Consider the following 20173-nt stretch of genomic DNA (forward strand, 5'->3'; position numbering starts at 1 on the left):
GTACAACTGAATAACAATGGCACTATAACTGTGAAGCTCCCAGGATGTATGGGAATCAATCATGTAACTAATACACTTTGGCTGAAGTTCTAATAGAAGAAGAGAAGTGGTAAGAGGGAGGATTATAAAAATTTACGTTAAAACAAGTTTACAGAACCTAGGATATATGACTAAAGTGTCTGTGCTTTGGGTATTAATGAGAAGAAATCTATTATATACTGAAAAGAAATGGAATGGCCTTCGAGACTCCAAATTTGCTTTTACCATCATGTCATCAGTCAAGTCACATCCTCTCTGAACCCTCAGCTACATTGGAAATGTTAGGATTACAAGTGATTGAAAGATTAAGCTACTTCACTAAGTGAAACCAATATATCTTGAGGTAGAACATTTGGATTTGCATTCTAGGTATAGAATTGTCTCTGGTTTGCCTCAAAGATGAGTATTTTAACATTAAAGTAAATCACAGTTCTCTTAGTTTTAGCTTTCTCTCACTGCCTCTATGGGGGCTGTGCAGGTGGAGCTAGTGGTTAAGAATCTGCCTGTCAATGCAGGAGATGTAACAGATGCAAGTTCAATCTCCGAGAACTCTGGAAGTTCAAGATATAAACCTGGAAGGAGTCATAATTTTTCAATGGGGCTTTGACACCAAAATGTTGGTTCTTTGTAATATTCAACATTACTGAATCCAAATATGCTTCAACTATGTTTATAAATCTCACACGAACTAGAGAAATGTGCAGAATACTTTTCTCACTTTGAAGGCAAAGAAATTCAAGTTGTCAGAGAATTATAGGATTGCCTTAGCTGGAAGGAGAAGAGAAAAATATATTTACTTATAAGAGAGGTCAATGGCTTAACAGTTGAGAACATGAGGCCTTGGTACAGAAAATTCTAGATTCAACTACTATCTCTGCTGTTGACCAGCTCTAGGCCCTTGGAAACATTTCTTAAACTACATGAAGATTATAATATCTTTAAAAACTGGAAAGTATTAAGTGGGTTAAGTATAGGATTTAGGACACTGTCCAAACAAAGTGAAGTGTGTGTGTGTGTGTGTGTGTATTTCTATGTGTGCTAACAGTGACAGGAGCAGTACAGTGTATTGATATTTGTTGAACTATCAGCATCATGCTAGACACATAGATTCTGAATAATACATGCAGAATACTCAAAGTTTTTGACCACTCATCATGTACCAGACGTTTGGCTGACATTTTCCTGTATTTGCTTAACTCAATCAGCCAACCTGTCAGTGTCCTCATTTTGTTCATTCATTTGATGAGACTCAGATACTCACCCTGCATTAAGCAAATAGCAAGTGAAAGCCTTAATTCTAAAATCAATTATTTTCCCAGATTCTAGTGGTCTTCCCAAGTGACAGACTGAAAATGTGGTATTTTATGGACATTGTAAGGGATTAATACACCTCCTAGCCATTGTTAATTGATACCTCTATTTCTATATTCCAAAAGAAAAATCAGCAATTTTTTCTCGTTATCTTATCAATCTTTCTCCTAGTGGACATGGATGTTGGAAATTGCACCATCCTGAATGAATTCATCTTACTGGGTCTCTCAACAGACCCCCAGTGGCAACTAATACTATTTGGAGTATTTCTGACTGTCTATTTGGTAACCTTGTCAGGGAACATAACCCTGGTTATCTTAATTCATATTGATTCCCACCTGCACACACCTATGTATTTTTTCATTGGAAATCTGTCTTTCTTGGATTTCTGGTACACCTCTGTGTACACTCCCAGAATCCTGGCTACTTGTATCTCAGAAGACAAGCGCTTTTCCTTGGCTGAATGTGGAGCCCAGCTATTCTTTTCTTGTGTTGTGGCCTACACTGAGTGCTATCTCCTAGCAGCCATGGCCTATGACTGCCACATGGTGATCTGTAACCTGCTACTTTATTCAAGTTCTATGTCTCATTCTCCCTGTACCAGACTTGTTGCTGGCTCCTATACAGGAGGCTTCTTGAATGCCATAGCCCATACTGCCAACACTTTTCGCCTGAGTTTCTGTGGCAAAAATATCATCGACCACTTCTTCTGTGATGCACCGCCACTGGTGAAGATGTCATGTACAGACACCAAGGTCTATGAGCAGGTCCTCCTGGGTCTCGTGGGTTTCACGGTCCTCTTGAGCATTCTTGTCATCATCATTTCCTATTTCCGCATCCTTCTCGCTATTCTGAGGATCCACACGGCTTCAGGAAGGCGCAAGGCCTTCTTCACCTGTGCCTCACACCTGGTCTCAGTCACGCTCTTCTATGGATCCTTGCTCTTCATGTACTCAAGGCCGAGCTCCACCTACTCCCTGAAGAGAGACAAAGTGGCTGCCCTGTTCTACACATTGATCAACCCACTGCTCAACCCTCTCATCTATAGCCTGAGAAACAAAGACGTCAAAGAGGCCTTCTGGAAAGTGGCAAAGACCATAAGATCTCAGAGATGATGGTGATCTTTTTTGCAGAATGTTCTTCTTGTGTTTTCTAGGTTATTGGCTTATTAACGTGTTTGTAAACATTACCATATTTCAAGTAAATGCAGCATGTTATACTTAAAAGAAGAAACACTGATTAAACCATGTTGTTTTTATTACTCCCTTTTTGTGATTAAACTATTTTAAACATACAATATTAGTTTGTTTGATGTTTTAAGATACTGTAGTATGCTTGATTCTTTAGTTGTGATTTAGATGCTTAGTCATGCTAGACTGTTGCAACTCCGTGAACTGTAGCCTGCCAGGCTCCTCTGTCTTTGGGTTTCTCCAGACAAGAATGTTTGAGTGGTTTGCCATTTCTTTCTGCAGGGGATCTTCCTGACCCAGGCATCAGACCCGCATCTCCTAAACTGCAAGTGGATTTTTATCACTGCAATTCATGGGGTTGCAAAGAGTCGGACATGACTGAGTGACTGAACTGAAATGAACTGACTGATAATCATGACCTTATCATGCTTATTTTTCTATATCAGGCTTTCCAGGTGGTGCTAGCAATAAAGAACCTACATGCCAATACAAGAGACAAAGGAAACCTGGGTTTGATCTCTGGGGTCAGGAAGATCCCCTGGAATAGGAAATGGAAACCTGCTCAGGTATTCTTGCCTGGAGAATCCCATGGACAGAGGAGCCTGGTGTGCTATAGTCCATAGGGTCATAAAGATCTGGACATGACTGAAGCGACTTAGGCGCCCTGCAGGAGAAGAAGTGCAATAACCCCATTTATCTGTTTATCCATCATTGTCATCTATATCTATCTGCCCATAATGATTTATATCTATACCTACATCTATCTTTGATATTATGCTGTACTATCACAATTGATATCTAACTCAAGAACTGTCTGATTAAAGTATCAAACTAAACCGCACAGATGGAAAAATGCATTAGTCCTGGACAGGACTGGGAGATTACAAAGAGATCAACTCATTTTGGATGACCACTCCTACAACTGTCAACCTTTTAGAAAGGTCTCTGTGCCGGGAGATGTTTGAGAGATGAGGAGGAGGAGACATGCTTTTGGGGGAGAAAGTTTCTCAGTATCCCTTGAATCAAAGCATGCAGTATATGGATAAATGGCAAATAAATGCAGCTCAACAAAAGCTCTTTGTGTGTTTATATTTATCAGTCTACTATTCAGTGGAGTCTGTGGGGTCCATGGGGACCATGAAGTCCATTGGGTCACAAAGAGTCAGACACAACTGAATGACTTTCACTTTCATTCAATACACTATATTATGCATTATCATTTACTCTTTTTTTTTTTTTTGCAAGGATCCTTGAGAGAAGTGATTTCAAAGTTAGTATCAAGAATGGTAATATTGCCATTGGTAATATTGCTGCCCACCTTTTTTGGGTTAGTTTATTTGCTTGTTGGACACCCCTGTTATTTAGTCACTAAGTTGTGTCCATCTCTTTATTACCCCATGGACTGTAGCCTGTCAGGTTCTTCTGTCCGTGGGATTTCCCAGGCAAGAATACTGGAGTGGGTTGCCATTTCCTCCTCCAGGGGATCTTCCCCACCCACGCAGGGATCCAACTCATATCTCCTGTGTCTCCTGCATTGGCAGATAGATTCTTTACTGCTGAGCCACCTGTGAAGCAGCATTAGAAATGTTGGACAGTACTAATTGTATACATGGGCTTCCATAATGTTTTGAGCCAAATTTATGGTCTGCACAGAGCAGTGGGTGGGACCTGTTAAGTGTGTAGCAGGCTTTATCCTTGCCCGTTATGACCAGCACTTGGTTTTCCATTTCACATTTTTCTAATTTATATTATTTACCTGGGTTTTGTGTCTTACCCTAAGCCACTGCTAAACCTTTTTTTTTTGTATATGAAAGCATTTGTATATATATTCATGTATGTAAACATTCACAATTATGTCTATTTTATGTCTTAATAATGGTAGAAGAAAATAGGAAAGTTTAGGGAGGAAATGTCTCCTGCAACTTTTATTTCTAACTGTAATTCTGAAACAATCCTAGCAAATTTTCAGTTTGTGCAAAAGCAATATGTTAAAGAGTGGGGCATTTATGCATGGGAAATACATGAAATTCATAGCAAGGTTGCCATTGAAAATCCTTGGGAGGCAAAGCAAATATAACTGAAGGACAGAATGCAGAGATGAAAAATATCATGAAATCATAGAGGATGCAATTTGTAGTTGTAACTTCTAGTCCTCAAAGTGCTTTCTCCCATCTGAGATTTCATAAAATTCACTGAACTAAGCTAAGTGAAAAAAATATAATTTTTAATGTTATTTAAAATAGTTATTTATTTGCTAAGTTGTGTCTACTCTTTTGTGACCCCATGAACTGTAGTCCACCAGGCTCCTCTGTATATGGGATTTTCTAGGCAAGAATACTGGAATGTGTTGCCATTGCCTTCTCCATGGGATCTTCCTGACCCAGAAATATATTTCAGGAATTGAACCTGTGGCTCCTGCCATGACTCCTGCATTGCAGATGGATTCTTTTACTGCTGAGACAGTGGGGAAGCCTCTTTTATTTAAAACTGGTGGCACCTAACTAAGATCAGATCCCACATCTCTTGGTTCTTGGTCTTAAAATGTTTTCAAGGATATGTTTTGTTAAAAATGATGAACAGTCTTATGGACTCGGTGGGAGAGGGAGAGGGTGGGAAGATTTGGAAGAATGGCATTGAAACATGTATACTATCATGTATGAAACGAGTTGCCAGTCCAGGTTCGATGCACGATACTGGATGCTTGGGGCTAGTGCACTGGGACGACCCAGAGGGATGGTATGGTGAGGGAGAAGGGAGGAGGGTTCAGGATGGGAAACACATGTATACCTGTGGCGGATTCATTTTGATATTTGGCAAAACTAATACAATTTTGTAAAGTTTAAAAATAAAATAAAATTAAAAAAAAATGATCTTTCCATCTGACAGCATTGAAATTCAAAAAGAAATGAAATGTCTCCTATTATAACCCTCTTTTCTTATTGTGAAGAATTTCTACTTTGACAAAATCTATAGCTTTCATATTTATTTTAAATACTATAATTATAGATTCTTACCATATCTTAGGTATGGAGCATCTCATACCATATGTTAGGTATAAATCTGTCTGCCAATGCAGGAGATGCAGGTTCAAACCTGGGGTTGGGAAGATACTTTGGAGAAGGAAATGGTAACCCACTCCAGTCTTCTTGCCTGGGAAATCCCATGGACAGAGGAGCCTGGCAGGCTATAGTCCATGGGGTTGTAAAAGAGTAAGACACGACTTAGCAACTAAACAACAATCATTGTATGTATGATTCCAAAAGAGCAATTTTTTATGTGCTATCTCAATTTTAAGTCTGTGGCTTAGCAAGGTGGTCAAGGTGAAATTTCTCCCTAATATATTTTCAAAGCCTTGGACTCATTAACAGAAACTTTATGTCTCTTGCCAATTTAGAACACTGACAAATATAAGTTAACTGTTTTATGATAGTGGTACATTGAAGTAAGGGGTCTATGGGTTGTAACATAGGCAAGCAGAGATAATTCTTCCTCTATTGCTGGCAGGAGTCCAGGCTCCTGCTTCTACCTTAAAGGAAAAAAGAGTGTTAGATGTTTTGTTTCATGAATATATTTATTAGTTTCCTATTGATTATATTCTTTGCAGCCAAAGATGGAGAAGCTCTATACAGTCAGCAAAAACAAGACCAGGAGCTGACTGTGGCTCAGACCATGAACTTCTTATTGCCAAATTCAGACTGAAATTGAAGAAAGTAGGGAAAACCACTAGACCATTCAGGTATGACCTAAATCAAATACCTTAGGATTATACAGTGGAAGTGAGAAACAGATTTAAGGGCCTAGATCTGATAGATAGAGTGCCTGATGAACTATGGAATGAGGTTCATGACATTGTACAGGAGACAGGGATCAAGACCATTCCCATAGAAAAGAAATGCAAAAAAGCAAAATGGCTGTCTGGGGAGGCCTTACAAGTAGTTGTGAAAAGAAGAGAAGTGAAAGGCAAAGGAGAAAAGGAATGATATAAACATCTGAATGCAGAGTTCCAAAGAATAGCAAGAAGAGATAAGAAAGCCTTCTTCAGCGATCAATGAAGAGAAATAGAGGAAAACAACAGAATGGGAAACACTAGGGATCTCTTCAAGAAAATCAGAGATACCAAAGGAACATTTCATGCAAAGATGGGCTCGATAAAGGACAGAAATAGTATGGACCTAACAGAAGCAGAAGATATTAAGAGGAGATGGCAAGAATACACAGAAGAACTGTACAAGGAAGATCTTCATGACCCAGATAATCACGAAGGTGTGATCACTGACCTAGAGCCAGACATTCTGGAATGTGAAGTCAAGTGGGCCTTAGAAAGCATTACTATGAACAAAGCTAGTGGAGGTGATGGAATTCCAGTTGAGCTATTCCAAGTCCTGAAAGATGATGCTGTGAAAGTGCTGCACTCAATATGCCAGCAAATTTGGACAACTCAGCAGTGGCCACAGGACTGGAAAAGGTCAGTTTTCATTCCAATCCCAAAGAAAGGCAATGCCAAAGAATGCTCAAACTACCACACAATTGCACTCATCTCACATGCTAGTAAAGTAATGCTCAAAATTCTCCGAGCCAGGCTTCAGCAATATGTGAACCATGAACTTCCTGATGTTCAAGCTGGTTTTAGAAAAGGCAGAGGAACCAGAGATCAAATTGCCAACATCCTCTGGATCATAAAAGAAGCAAGAGAGTTCCAGAAAAACATCTATTTCTGCTTTATTGACTATGCCAAAGCCTTTGACTGTGTGGATCACAATAAACTGTGGAAAATTCTGAAAGAGATGGGAATACCAGACCACTTGATCTGCCTCTTGAGAAATTTGTATGCAGGTCAGGAAGCAACAGTAAGAACTGGGCATGGAACAACAGACTGGTTCCAAATAGGAAAAGGAGTTTGTCAAGGCTGTATATTGTCACCCTGTTTATTTAACTTCTATGCAGAGTACATCATGAGAAACCCTGGACTGGAAGAAACACAAACTGGAATCAAGATTGCTGGGAGAAATATCAATAACCTCAGATATGCAGATGACACCACCCTTAGGGCAGAAAGTGAAGAGGAACTCAAAAGCCTCTTGATGAAAGTGAAAGTGGAGAATGAAAAAGTTGGCTTAAAGCTCAACATTCAGAAAACGAAGATCATGGCATCCGGTCCCACCACTTCATGGGAAATAGATGGGGAAATAGTGGAAACAGTGTCAGACTGTATTTTTCTGGGCTCCAAAATCACTGCAGATGGTGACTGCAGCCATGAAATTAAAAGACACTTACTCCTTGGAAGGAAAGTTATGACCAACCTAGATAGCATATTCAAAAGCAGAGACATTACCTTGCCAACAAAGGTTCGTCTAGTCAAGGCTATGGTTTTTCCTGTGGTCATGTATGGATGTGAGAGTTGGACTGTGAAGAAGGCTGAGCACCAAAGAATTGATGCTTTTGAACTGTGGTGTTGGAGAAGACTCTTGAGAGTCCCTTGGACTGCAAGGAGATCCAAGTAGTCCATTCTGAAGGAGATTAGCCCTGGGATTTCTTTGGAAGGAATGATGCTGAAGCTGAAACTCCAGTACTTTGACCACCTCATGTGAAGAGTTGACTCATTGGAAAAGACTCTGATGCTGGGAGGGATTGGGGGCAGGAGGAAAAGGGGACGACAGAGGATGAGATGGCTGGATGGCATCACTGACTCGATGGACGTGAGTCTGAGTGAGCTCCGGGAGTTGGTGATGGACAGTGAGGCCTGGTGTGCTGCGATTCATGGGGTCCCAAAGAGTCGGACACGACTGAGCGACTGATCTGATCTGATCTGATCTGATTACTTCTATATCAAATTACCACAACCTTGGTGGCTTAAAACCACAAGCATTTATTTTCTCCTAAATTCTGGAAATCAGAATTCCAAACAGTATATAATCAGGCCAAAATCAAGGTGTTGGCAGGGCCAAGACTCCATCTAGAGGGTCTAATGGAAAGTCCAGTCCTTGCCTCCCTGACTTTCTACAGCTGCTGTGTTTCCTTGGGGTTGCATCACACTGGTTTCTGTTTCTGCAGTCACAGTGCCCCCTACTCTTGATTCTGTACCTAAATTTCCATATTCCTCCTTCATATAAGGATGTTTGTGATTGTTTTGGGCTTCCCAGATAACTCAGCAGTAAAGAATCAGCGTGCAATGCAGAAGCTGCAGGAGACTTGGGTTGGATCCCTGGGTGGGGAAGATCCCCTGGAGGAGGAAATGGCAACCCATTCCTGGGAAATGCCATGGACAGAGGAGCCTAGCTGGCTATGGTCCTTAGGGTCACAAAAAATCGGAGACGACTGAAACAACTTAGCATGCATGCACAGATAATCTCCCTATCTCGTTTGTTAATTTTAATAACTTTTTCTCATCTAGAATAACATTCACAGGTTCAGAATTGAACCAGGGTATCCTGCATTGCAGGCAGACTCTTTACCAGCTGAATTACCAGGGAAACCCAAGGAATTAAAATCTGGTTATATTTATAGACCATTATTCAGTGTATGATAGTACCAAAACAATTTGTTCATGCAGTTTTTTTTTTTTTTTTTTTTTTAACGTCAATTCTATGGGAAATCCAAGCCACATTATGAACATAGTTTTTCTTTGATGAATCTTTTCATTTCCCTTCTGGATGCATAGGAGGGTCATATAGATAACTATGGTCTCAAATTCCTAGTATCTAAGTTAATTGATTTCTTAATTTAAATTACACATTTTCTATTTCATTATTCTTTGCTTTGTGGATTAAAAACTTGAATAAAATATAAGTATTGCCTTCAAGGAAGTTAAGGCAAAATGCACTTCCTCAGATAATACAAAATATACTTAGAATAATAAATTATGTTTCTCCATGTGACTATCTGGAAAATGATCAAAGGATTCAAGTACCCAAGAAGAAAAAAGAGCTTTTCTTCAAAGTGCTTTAAAAACAAAAATCATTGCATACCTGGCCCCAAATCATCCTAGGTGCAAACAGAGGAGAAAAGAAACTTGCTCTCTCAAAAGGAGTAAAATTAGATTAAAATATGAGGTTACACACACTATGTTATGTTCATCTGCTCTTTCAAGGCAGCATATAATGATTTCCTAGATATCAAAAAATGATAAACGTTTCAGCATAAACATGTCTTAAAAGTAATGGTATATATGTATCAATTGGAATTTCCATGATTTAAAATGGCATATGATGATATACTGATATCTTTTCACAAGTTTTTATTGGAGTACAGTTGATTTATAATGTTGTATTAGTTTTTCATGTATAGAAAAGTGAAACAGTTATACATATACATATATTAACTTATTAAAGATAAATCTTTTCCCATATAGGTCGCTATAGGGTATTGAGTAGAGTTCCCTTTGCTATACACTAGGTTCTTACTAGTTATCTACTTTATACATAGTAGTGTGTATATGGCAATCCCAATCTCCCAATTTATTCCTCTCCCCACCCTTTCCCTTTTGATATCCACATTTGTTTTCTATATCTATAACTCTATTTCTGTTTTGTAAACAGGTTCATTTATACTATTTAAAATATATATCATATAAGCAGTATCAGATGATATTTATCTTTGTCTGACATACTTCACGACAATATTTGGGTCTATCCATGTCATTGCAAATAGAATTATTTTGTTCTTTTTATTGTCTGAGTAACATTCCATTGTGGACTTCCCAGGTGGCTGTGTGGTAAAGAAACTGACTGCCAAGCAGGGGATACAGGTTTGATTTCTAGGTTGGGAAGATCTCTTGGACAAGGAAATGGCAACACACTCCAGTATTCTTGCCTGGGAAATCCCATGGACAGAGGGGCCTGGTGGGCTATAGTCCCATGGGTTCACAAAAGAGCACACAACTTAGCAACTAAAATAACAATAACAATATTCCATTGTATTTGTGTACTACATTTTCTTTATCCATTCCTCCATTGATGGACATTTAGGCTGCTTTCATGTCCTAGCTATTGTAAATAGTGCAGCAATGAATTGGGAATCATGGTTTTCTTCAGGGATATATGCTTAGGAGTGGGATTTCTGGGTCATATGGTAGTTCTATTTTTATTTTTTTTTATTTTTTTTTTTTAAGGAAACTCTTTCCTGTTCTCCATGGTGGTCATACCAATTTATATTCTCATCAATGGTATAGGAGGGTTTCCTTTTTTCCATACTCTCTCTCTCCAGCATTTATTGTTTGTAGAATTTTTGATGATGGCTATTCTGACTGATGAGAGGAGATACCTTCTTACAGTTTTTATTCAAATTTCTCTGATAATTAGCTATGCTGGGCATCTTTTCTTTGCCTCTTGGTCATTTATAAGTCTTCTTTGGAGAAATGTCTGTAGATTTTCCTCTCATTTTTTTAATATAAATTTATTTATTTTAATTGGGGGTAAATACTTTACAATATTGTATTGGTTTTGCCATACATCAACATGAATCCGCCACAGGTATACACGTGTTCCTCATCCCGAACCCCCCTCCCCCCTCCCTCCCAGTACCATCCCTCTGGGTCCTCCCAGTGCACCAACCCCAAGCACTCAGTATCATGTATCAAACCTGGACTGGCGACTCATTTCATATATGATATTATACATGTTTCAATGCCATTCTCCCAAATCATCCCACCCTCGCCCTCTCCCACAGAGTCCAAAAGACTGTTCTATACATCTGTGTCTCTTTTGCTGTCTCACATACAGGGTTATCGTTACCATCTTTCTAAATTCCATAAATACGCATTAGTATACTGTATTAGTTTTTGTTTGCTTGACATCAAACTACATAAGCTGTGTAGTTAGAGATAAATCCTTTGTCAGTTGGTTCATTTGCTATTTTTTTTTCCTTTCTGTGGGTTATTTTGTTTTGTTTTGCATATGGTTTCTTTTGCTATGCAAAAGCTTTTAAGTTTGCTTAAGTCTCATTTGTTTATTTTTGCTTTTATTTTCATTACTCTAGTAGGTGGATCAAAAATAATCTTATTGCCAGTCCAGGTTCGATGAACGATACTGGATGCTTGGGGCTAGTGCACTTGGGACTACCCAGAGGGATGGTATGGGGAGGGAGGAGGGAGGAGGGTTCAGGATGGGGAACACATGTATACCTGTGGCAGATTCATTTTGATATTTGGCAAAACTAATACAATTATGTAAAGTTTAAAAAAAAATAAAAAAAAAGAATTTGAAAAAGAAAAAAAAATAATAATCTTATTGTGATCTATGTCAGATAGTGTTCTGCCTATATTTTCCTCTAAGAGTTTTATAGCATGTTGTCTTACATTTAGGTCTTTAATCCATTTTGAGTTTGTTTTTGTGTATGCTGTTAGAAATTGCTCTAATTTCATTTTTTTCCCCCCATGTGGCTCTTCAGTTTTCCCAGCACCGCTTATAGAAGAGACTATCTTTTCCCCATTGTGTATTATTGCCTCCTCTGTTTTAGATTAGGTGACCGGGGGGTGAGTGGGTGATATATTGATATCATAAATTATGACATATTTATCAATCCATTTATAGAAAAGAACCATAGAAACCCAAAATCAATGGATGAGAAAAATTTTACCACAGTGAAGGAGTTCATACTTTTAGGATTTATGACAGACCTGTGGTTACAGAGAGTTCTCTTTTACATCTTGCTCATCATTTATATCATGAGTCTTTTAGGGAACATGACCCTGATTTTTCTGATCTGTTCTGATTCTTGGCTCCATATACCCATGTATTTGTTCATTGGAAGTCTGTCATTCCTGGATCTCTGGTATGCTTCTGTATATGCCCCCCAAATCCTGATGACCTGCATCTCTGACGACAAATGCATCTCTTTTGCTGACTGCCTAGCTCAGTTCTTCTTTGCTGCTGGAATGAACTGCACTGAGTGTTACCTGTTAGCTGCCATGGCTTATGACCGCTATGTGGCCATCTCCAACCCCTTGCTTTATTCCCAGGCTGTGTTCCCAAGGTTATGTGCCAGTCTTGTTGCAGCATCATATTTTGGTGGCTTTGTGAACCCAACCATCATCACTAGTGAAACATTTACCTTGAACTTCTGTGGGAACAATGCCATTGATTATTTTGTGATCTGACCCCCCTTGTCAAATCAGCTGGGAAAGATTGAAGGCAGGAGGAGAAGGGGACAACAGAGGACAAGATGGTTGGATGGCATCACCAACTCAATAGGCATGAGCTTGAGTATACTCTGGCAGTTGAGGATGGACAGAGAGACCTGGTGTGCTGTAGTCCATGGGGTCGCCAAGATTTGGACATGACTAAGTGACTGAACTGAACTGAACTGAAGATGTAAACATAAATGGAGATATAGATAGATAAGTAGAGGGACAAAAAGAAAGATTTCAAACAGTTCTATATCTAAGAAAGATTCAGAATGAAAATCTCAATGAAAGTGAAAATGCAAATTGCTCAGTCATGTTCAAATCTTTGCAACATCAGGGACTATACAGTCCATAGAATTCCCCAGGCCAGAATACTAGAGTGGATAGCCTTTCCCTTCTCCAGGGGATCTTCCCAACCCAGGGAATGAACCCAGGCCTCCCGAATTGCAGGTGGGTTCTTTACTAGCTGAGCCACAAGGGAAGCCCAAGAATACTGGAGTGGGTAGCCTATCCCTTCTTCAGTGGATCTTCCCAACCCAGGACTCAAACTGGGGTCTCCTGCATTGCAGGCAGATTCTTTATCAACTGAGCTATCAGGGAAGGCCTGAAAAATCTCTATATGGTGAACGAATGACTAATATCAGTTAAGATCCCACCAATTTTTGTATTTCTTTGCATGTTCAGCTTTAAATTAATTAAAAGTTAGAGAATGTTTTATTATGGTCATCACATTCCCTATACATGTAAAACGTGATGTTTACCAGCATAAAGAAGCCCTACTGTTGAGAAAAAAGTGTATTACTTTGACAGGTTATAACAAAATATCAGGGACTGGGTGACATAAACAACAGCAATTTATTTTATCACATTTCTGTATGATAAAAGGCCAAGGTTAAAATGCCATCAGGGTTGCTGTCTTCTGCTTGTAGATGGCCACCCTCACAACAGAGGAGCAAATGGTTGGATGGCATCATTGACTCAGTGGATGTAAGTTTGAACAAAATCTGGGAGATGGTGAAGGACAGGGAAACCTAGTATGCTGCAGTCCGTGGGGTCACAAACAGTCGGACATGACTGAGTGACTGAAAAACAACAACCCTCTTGCTTTTTCCACACATCTTTTTTTCCTCTGTGTACAAGCATTCCTGGTATTTCTTTATGTGTCCAAATCTCAGTTTTCTCTTTGAATAAAGATACTTAGAGAAAGCAAGAGAGTTCCAGAAAAACATCTACTTCTGCTTTATCGACTATGCCAAAGCCTTTGACTGTGTGGATCACAACAAACTGTGGAAAAATCTTAAAGACTTTGGAACATCAGATCACCCGACCTGCCTCCTGAGAAATCTGTATACAGGTAAAGAAGCAACAGTTAGAACTGTACATGGCAAAACAGACTGGATCCAAATCAGGAAAGGGGTACATCCATGCCATATATTGTCACCTGCTTATTTAACTTCTATGCAGCGTACATCATGAGCAATGCCTAATGGATGAAGCACAAGTTGAAATCAAGATTGCTGGGAGAAATATCAATAACCTCAGATATGCAGATGATACCACCCTTACAGAAGAAAGTGAAAATGAACTCAAGAGCCTCTTGATGAAAGTGAAAGAGGAGAGTGAAAAAGTTGGCTTAAAACTCAACATTCAGATTAGTAAGATCATGACATCTGGTTGCATCATTTCATGGGAAATAGATGGGGAAACAGTGGAAATAGTGACAGACTATTTTTTTGGCCTCCAAAATCACTGCAGATGATGACTTTAGCCATGAAATTAAAAGACACTTACTCCTTGGAAGGAAAGTTATGCCCAACCTAGACAGCATATTCAGAGAAGGTGATGGCATCTCACTCCAGTACTCTTGCCTGGAAAATCCCATGGAAGGAGGAGCCTGGTAGGCTGCAGTCCATGGGGTCGCTAGGAGTCAGACACGACCGAGCGACTTCACTTTCACTTTTCACTTTCATGCATTGGAGAAGGAAATGGCAACCCACTCCAGTGTTCTTGCCTGGAGAATCCCAGGGACGGGGGAGCCTGGTGGGCTGCTGTCTATGGGGTCGCACAGAGTTGAACATGACTGAAGCGACTTAGCAGCAGCAGCAGCAGACCGCATGTTAAAAAGCAGAGACATTACTTTGCCAACAAAGGTCCATAGAGTCAAAGCTATGGTTTTTCCAGTAGTCATGTAAGGGTGTGAGAGTTGGACTATAAAGAAAGCTGAGCGCAGAAGAATTTATGCTTTTGAACTGTGGTGTTGGAAAAGACTCTAGAGTCCCTTGGACACCTAGGATATCCAACCAGTCCATCCTAAAGGAGATCAGTCCTGAATATTCATTGGAAGGACTGGTGCTGATGCTGAAACTCCAATACTTTGGCCATCCATGTGAAGAGCTGACTTATTTGAAAACACCCTACTGCTGGGAAAGATTAAAGGCAGGAGGAGAAGGGAATGAAAGAGGATTAGATGATTGGATGGCTTTACCAACTCAATGGACATTTGTCTGAGAAGACTCCAGGAGTTGGTGATGCACAGGAAGGTCTAGGTGTTTCAGTCCTTAGGGTAGCAAAGATTTGGACATGACTGAGCCACTGAACTGACTGACTGATTGACAAGTAATATTAGATTAAGGCTTATCCTAGTCACCTCTTTTTAACTTAATCATGTCTCTTAAGGCCCTACCTACTCCCCTGGTGGCTCAGTAGTAAAGAACCTGCCTGAAATACAGGAGATGTGGGTTCAATCCTTAGGCTGGGAAGATCCCTGGGGAAGGAAATGACAACCCACTCCAGTATTCTTGCCCCGCAAATCCCATGGACAGAGAAGCCTGGCAGGCAACAGTCCATGGGGTGGCAAAGAGCCAGACGTGACTATCAACACCATCTACAAATACAGTCATATTCTGAGTTAGTAATCCAGGGGAGGTTGCCGCTGCTGCTGCTAAGTTGCTTCAGTCGTGTCCGACTCTGTGTGACCCCATAGATGGCAGCCCACTAGGCTCCTCTGTCCCTGGGATTCTCCAGGCAAGAATACCGGAGTGGATTGCCATTGCCTTCTCCAAAGCCAGGGGAGGTTAGGGCTCCAACAAAAGAGTTTTGAAGGGATACAATTCAAGCCATACCAACAAAGATGGGTAGGAATTGTCTGATGAATGAGAAAAGGAAGTGTGGCCTTGACAGAGAGAAGAGCATATGGCAAAGAAGAAAATTATGGATTGCATGATTCATTTTGGAGAAGTCTAATTAATAACAATTTGGAGAGTTTCAATTATCAGACATATTTAGTAGTAAGATTGTGACTTAGATCCATTTAAAGAGCCAATTTTTAATAAAGTACTCATCATATTGTTATATCTTAATTACATTATCCCCATACTTCAAATGAACTCTATGTCTTTGGAGACTATTATACATATTTCTGGGCTTCTGTGTGGAAGGAATCCCAAAGGGTTTCTGAAGAAATAAATGCATCAGGTCTAACAAAGCAGGCTGAAACTTTAGAGGAGACAGAAAAGAGTATCACTTCCAGGAGTATCCTTCTGGTCAAAGGTAAGCATCTCAGATCAGAGGCAGTTAAGTGATTTGGCTTCTCTTTGACCTCAGTTGGGCTTCCCTGGTAACACAGACAATAAGGAATCTCCCTGCAATTCAGGAGACCTGAGTTTTATCCCTGGGTTGGGAAGATCCCCTGGAAAAGAGAATGGCTACCCATTCCAGTGGTCTTGCCTGGATAATCCCATGGACAGAAGAGCTACAGTCCATGGGTCACAAAGAGTTGGACACAACTGAGAGACTTACACTTTCACTCGACCTCAGTTGAAATCAGAAGAGAAGTACAAAGTTTGTCTTTTGCCAAATGTACATGCGCGTGCACACACACACAGACACACACACACACACTTCTAAACAGAGGTCCATTAATGAGAAACGTAACTCTCATCTAGAATTCAAATTCAGTGTGACAGTTATGCTGATTCATCACATATTATTTTACACAGTGGAGAAAACAAGAGGACATACAAGGTGACATGCTTTTTGACTCTAGTGATTCTGATACTCTGTGTTGACTCAACTATAGGTGTAATATTTTAACTTCTTGGTGCTCATTTTTTAGGTGCAAATTTCAGAGGGAAGTTTGAAGAGAAAATAGGAGGAGAAAGAAAGTAGATTGATTCCAAATTTGTAGTGTGAGAAGCTAGAATAATAGAATTTGTTACCTGATATAACAAATGAACAGAGAGATCACTTTGGAGGACTGAAGGTTAGGAATTCAACGGCAAACTTCTGAAGTTTGAATTATTTGTTACTCATCTCTTAGGAGTATAGAATGTTAGCATTAGATATCTTTTACTGTGTGTGTGAGTGAGTCACTCAGTCCTGTCTGACTCTTTCTGACCTCATGGATTGTGGCCAGCCAGACTCCTCTGTCCATGGAATTCCTCAGGCATGAATATTGGCATGGGTTGACTTCCCTTCTCCAGAGGATCTTCCTGACCCAGGGATTGAATCCGGGTCTCTTGCATGGCAGGCAGATTCTTGAACAACTGAGCTACCAGGTAAGTCCCTTTTACAGGTAAAATTTCTAATTTAGAATCATGACCACAAAATCTATGGGTAGATCTATAGGGATTCTTGAACCCCCTAAAATTTTGTTTGTTTAAACATACATGCAGTTTTGGAAATTGGGAAGAACATACATTGCTTTTGTTAGGTTTTCAAAGAGGTTTAACATTTCAAAAATTTAAGAGCAGTTAATTATTTTCCTGATAAAGAAATTAAGGAATGTACACAAGTTCACATTATTGATTATTATAGAAACAAGTATGACAATGCAAATCTTCATGTTAAAATAAGGATATATTTCATCTCTCAATTAAGCCAAGATGATGATATGCTTAATGTCTACAAAGATACATGCATAGCATATAGGTTGTTAATCTGTTCTGCACACTGTATCATTGCAGGTGAGGTTACATGTTCTTATATTTATGATAGATTTTATAGAGGTTATAAGAGATTTTAACACACTGGAATCACAGAAAGTTGGCTCTAGAAAAGAATCAACACATTTCTTCATGTGATAAACTTGCGTTCCAGGGAGGACAGGTGACTCTCTTAAAATTATACAGGCATTATGTCATTATGTCTATTAAATCCGAATTTTAAAAAATCACACAAATGGTGTCAGGCCCTGTCCTTATCACCGGACTCCTACATCCAAGGCCAGTGAACTTTGCACGCTGAACGTGATGCTCCTTTGTCAAATTACATGCAAATAGGCAACAAAGATATTTATTCAAAAATTTTTAAAAAGTTCTGAAGGACATCACCAGTCTAAATCTTACTCTTACTAGCTTCTACTGGATTTAATTTTTGTCCCCAGCCTGGGCTACTCGTTTAATCTATAACTCTGACATTTTCCTACCTTTTAAAAGGTATAGAGATGTGGAATGGTGGCTTTTAAGTACTTTCCCAAGATTGCAGAGCTATCAAGGGATGAAATCAGGATTTGAACTCAGGTGCCAGTTCAACCTGGTGGTTTTGCAAGGCTGACCACACCAGCCCTGTCTTCTCAGACCTAGGCTGGCTGATATGCCTGTGCACAGCTGCTAACTCAGTGAGAGCTAGATGAGGACGAATGGACCCACTCACAAGTCTGGGGTCCAGCTTGCTGTCAGCTAGAGTCAAAAAGAGAATGAAGTCAGATGTGTTATTATCCAGAAAGCTAACCTAGGTTTACTTACATGGTTCAGTTTAGTTCAGTCACTCAGTCATGTTTGACTCTTTGCGACCCCATGGACTCTAGCACACCAGGTCTCCCAACTCCTGGAGTTTACTCAAACATATGTCCATTGAGTCAGTGATGCCATCCAACCATCTCTTCCTCTGTAATCTCCATCTCCTCCCACCTTCAATCTCTCCCAGCATCAGGGTCTTTTCAAATGAGTCAGCTCTTCCCATCAGCTCTTCCAATACTGGCCACAGTATTGGAGTTTAGGCTTCAGCATCATTCTTTCCAATGAATAATCAGGACGCATTTCCTCTAGGATGGACTGGTTGGATATCATTGAAGGGACTCTCAAGATGCTTCAACACCATATTTCAAAAGCATAAATTCTTTGGCACTCAGCTTTCTTTATATTCCAACTCTCACATCCATGCATGTCTACTAGAAAAACCATAGCTTTGACTCTATGGACCTTTGTTGGCAAAATAATGTCTCTGCTTTTTAATATGCTGTCTAGATTGGTCATAACTTTCCTGCCAAGGAGTAAACATCTTTTAATTTCATGGCTGCAGTCACCACCTGCAGTGATTTTGGTCTGGTTATTAGACTCCACATATAAATGAGATCATACAGTATTAGTCTTTCCCTGTTGTCTCAATGGTTAAGAATCTGCCTGCAATGCAGGAGACCCAGGTTTGATCCTTGGGTTGGGAAGATCCCCTGGAGGAGGGCATGGCAACTCACTCAAGTACTCTTGCCTGGAGAAATCCATGGACAGAGAAGCCTGGAGTCTGCAGTCCACAGGGTCGCAAAGAGTCTGACACAATGGAAGCAACTAAGCAGCAGCAGTTGATTTACTCCCTTAGTATAATATCCTCTAGATCCTTCCTGCTTCTGCTGCTGCTAAGTCACTTCAGTTGTGTCCGACTCTGTGTGACCCCATGGACAGCAGCCCACCAATCTCCTCTGTCCCTGGGATTCTCCAGGCAAGAACACTGGAGTGGGTTGCCATTTCCTTCTCCAATGCATGAAAGTGAAAAATAAAAGTGAAGTCACTCAGTCATGTCTGACTCTTAGTGACCCCATGGACTGCAGCCTACCAGGCTCCTCCATCCATGGGATTTTCCAGACAAGAGTACTGGAGTGGGGTGCCATTGCCTTCTCCACTAGATCCTTCCATGTGGTTGCAAATCATACAATTTCATCTGGTCCCAGGTTTGTTTATTGGAAGATTTTTTGATTGTTTTTTTTTTTTTTTTTTTTTTTCAATCTCATTGCCAATAACAGGTTGGCCCATATTTTCTCTTTCTTCCTTATTTGGTCTTTAAATATTGCATATTTTTATGAATTTATCCATTTCCTCCAGGTTTTCTAATTTGTTGGCACTTATCAGTTTATAGTATTCTCTTATGATTGCTGGTATTTCTGTTAAATAGGTTGTAACTACGTGAGGTTGAACGGACTCTGGGAGTTGGTGATGGACAGGGAGGCCTGGCATGCTGCAATTCATAGGGTCGCAAAGAGTTGGACACAACTGAGCAACTGAACTGAACTGAAATTCTATTTTATTTCTAATTTTATTTATTTGGTCATTCTCTCTTTTGTTAATGAATATGGCTGAAGATTTATCTCTTTTTTAACTTTTCAAATAACTAATTTTTAGTTACACTGATATCTTCTATTGTTTTTCTAATGTACCTATCACTTATTTCTACTCTGATATTTATTATTTCTACTAACTTTGATTTGTTCTTCTTTTTCTGGTTTTTTTTAAATGTACTGGGA

The 20173-nt window shown here is 39.8% G+C and overlaps 2 protein-coding genes across 2 annotated transcripts; both read left to right on the forward strand.

The window, feature by feature from the left end:
- Positions 1–1526: 1526 nt before the first annotated feature.
- On the forward strand, positions 1527–2465 carry LOC129629054 (olfactory receptor 9G4-like). Its single transcript, XM_055548837.1, has one exon. The coding sequence runs from the start codon at positions 1527–1529 to the stop codon at positions 2463–2465; it is 939 nt and encodes a 312-aa protein (XP_055404812.1).
- A 9628-nt stretch (positions 2466–12093) lies between these two features.
- Positions 12094–12633, forward strand: LOC129627893 (olfactory receptor 1013-like). Its single transcript, XM_055547347.1, has one exon. The coding sequence runs from the start codon at positions 12094–12096 to the stop codon at positions 12631–12633; it is 540 nt and encodes a 179-aa protein (XP_055403322.1).
- Positions 12634–20173: the final 7540 nt, after the last annotated feature.

This window comes from Bubalus kerabau, chromosome 15 (genome assembly GCF_029407905.1).
Source record: "Bubalus kerabau isolate K-KA32 ecotype Philippines breed swamp buffalo chromosome 15, PCC_UOA_SB_1v2, whole genome shotgun sequence".
NCBI lineage: Eukaryota > Metazoa > Chordata > Mammalia > Artiodactyla > Bovidae > Bubalus > Bubalus kerabau.